Raw genomic sequence first — 667 nt, 5'->3', positions numbered from 1 at the left:
TCCAACCCCCCCTGCGCTTCTGCTTTTTTCAGGGTGGCAGCGGAGAACGATTTCCTTCACAGCCTGATCAAGAAAGCGGTGGAGGGGAAGGAGATCAACCACAAAGGCCAAGGTACTGGCGGCCCGGGGCGCTTCCCACCTGCTGTGGCCTGCGTGTCTGCCTGTCCCCCGCACCGCGCCGTCTTCTGCCTCCTGTGCAAATGCAATAGCGAAGGGCTTAATGGAGCGCCGGGACTCAGGGAAGGTGTCCACACTCCGGTGCGGGGCTTTCTTCCCCAGGGCTAGACTTGAGGAACAGGGATGTGGGCATTTGACTTTCGAGAGGTGCTTGCAGTGGAAAGGGAAGGCTTAGCGGTGCTTCCCCAGGGGCGCGCACCCAGGATCTACCTGACCGCCTCTGGGAGGTCGTCCTGCCCCGTCTCGCCCAGGCTCCATCCTGGCTTTGCAAAGTGCATCAGCCCAGAGCAGCACAGCTTCACGGTGGTTCAGAGATCAGTATTTGGTTTCTGCAGGGGCTTTAGCCGTTAATTGCCACCAGTATTAGGACCAATGCCTTAAATGAGCGTGTGAAGCCCTGGAGCACTGGCCTGTTGTGCTTGTAGTGGCCTGGGCCACAGAGATGGCAAGTCGCCCGCTGCACCATCATCTTCATCTGCAGCCTCAGAGA

The 667-nt window shown here is 59.2% G+C and overlaps 1 protein-coding gene across 1 annotated transcript in view; it reads left to right on the top strand.

The window, feature by feature from the left end:
• Positions 1-667, top strand: part of LOC109291034 (dedicator of cytokinesis protein 2-like) — a 57,369-nt gene that overhangs the window by 24,352 nt on the left and 32,350 nt on the right. Inside the window, exon 12 of the mRNA XM_019507911.1 lies at positions 33-112. Within this exon, the coding sequence (XP_019363456.1) occupies positions 33-112 (80 nt within the window). The remainder of the gene's footprint in view (positions 1-32; positions 113-667) is intronic.

The sequence above is a fragment of the Gavialis gangeticus genome, unplaced genomic scaffold (assembly GCF_001723915.1).
Source record: "Gavialis gangeticus isolate Ggan-Ray unplaced genomic scaffold, GavGan_comp1, whole genome shotgun sequence".
Classification (NCBI taxonomy): domain Eukaryota; kingdom Metazoa; phylum Chordata; order Crocodylia; family Gavialidae; genus Gavialis; species Gavialis gangeticus.
Note: the sequence above shows the minus strand (reverse complement) of the source record. Positions and strands in the feature narration are given on the sequence as shown.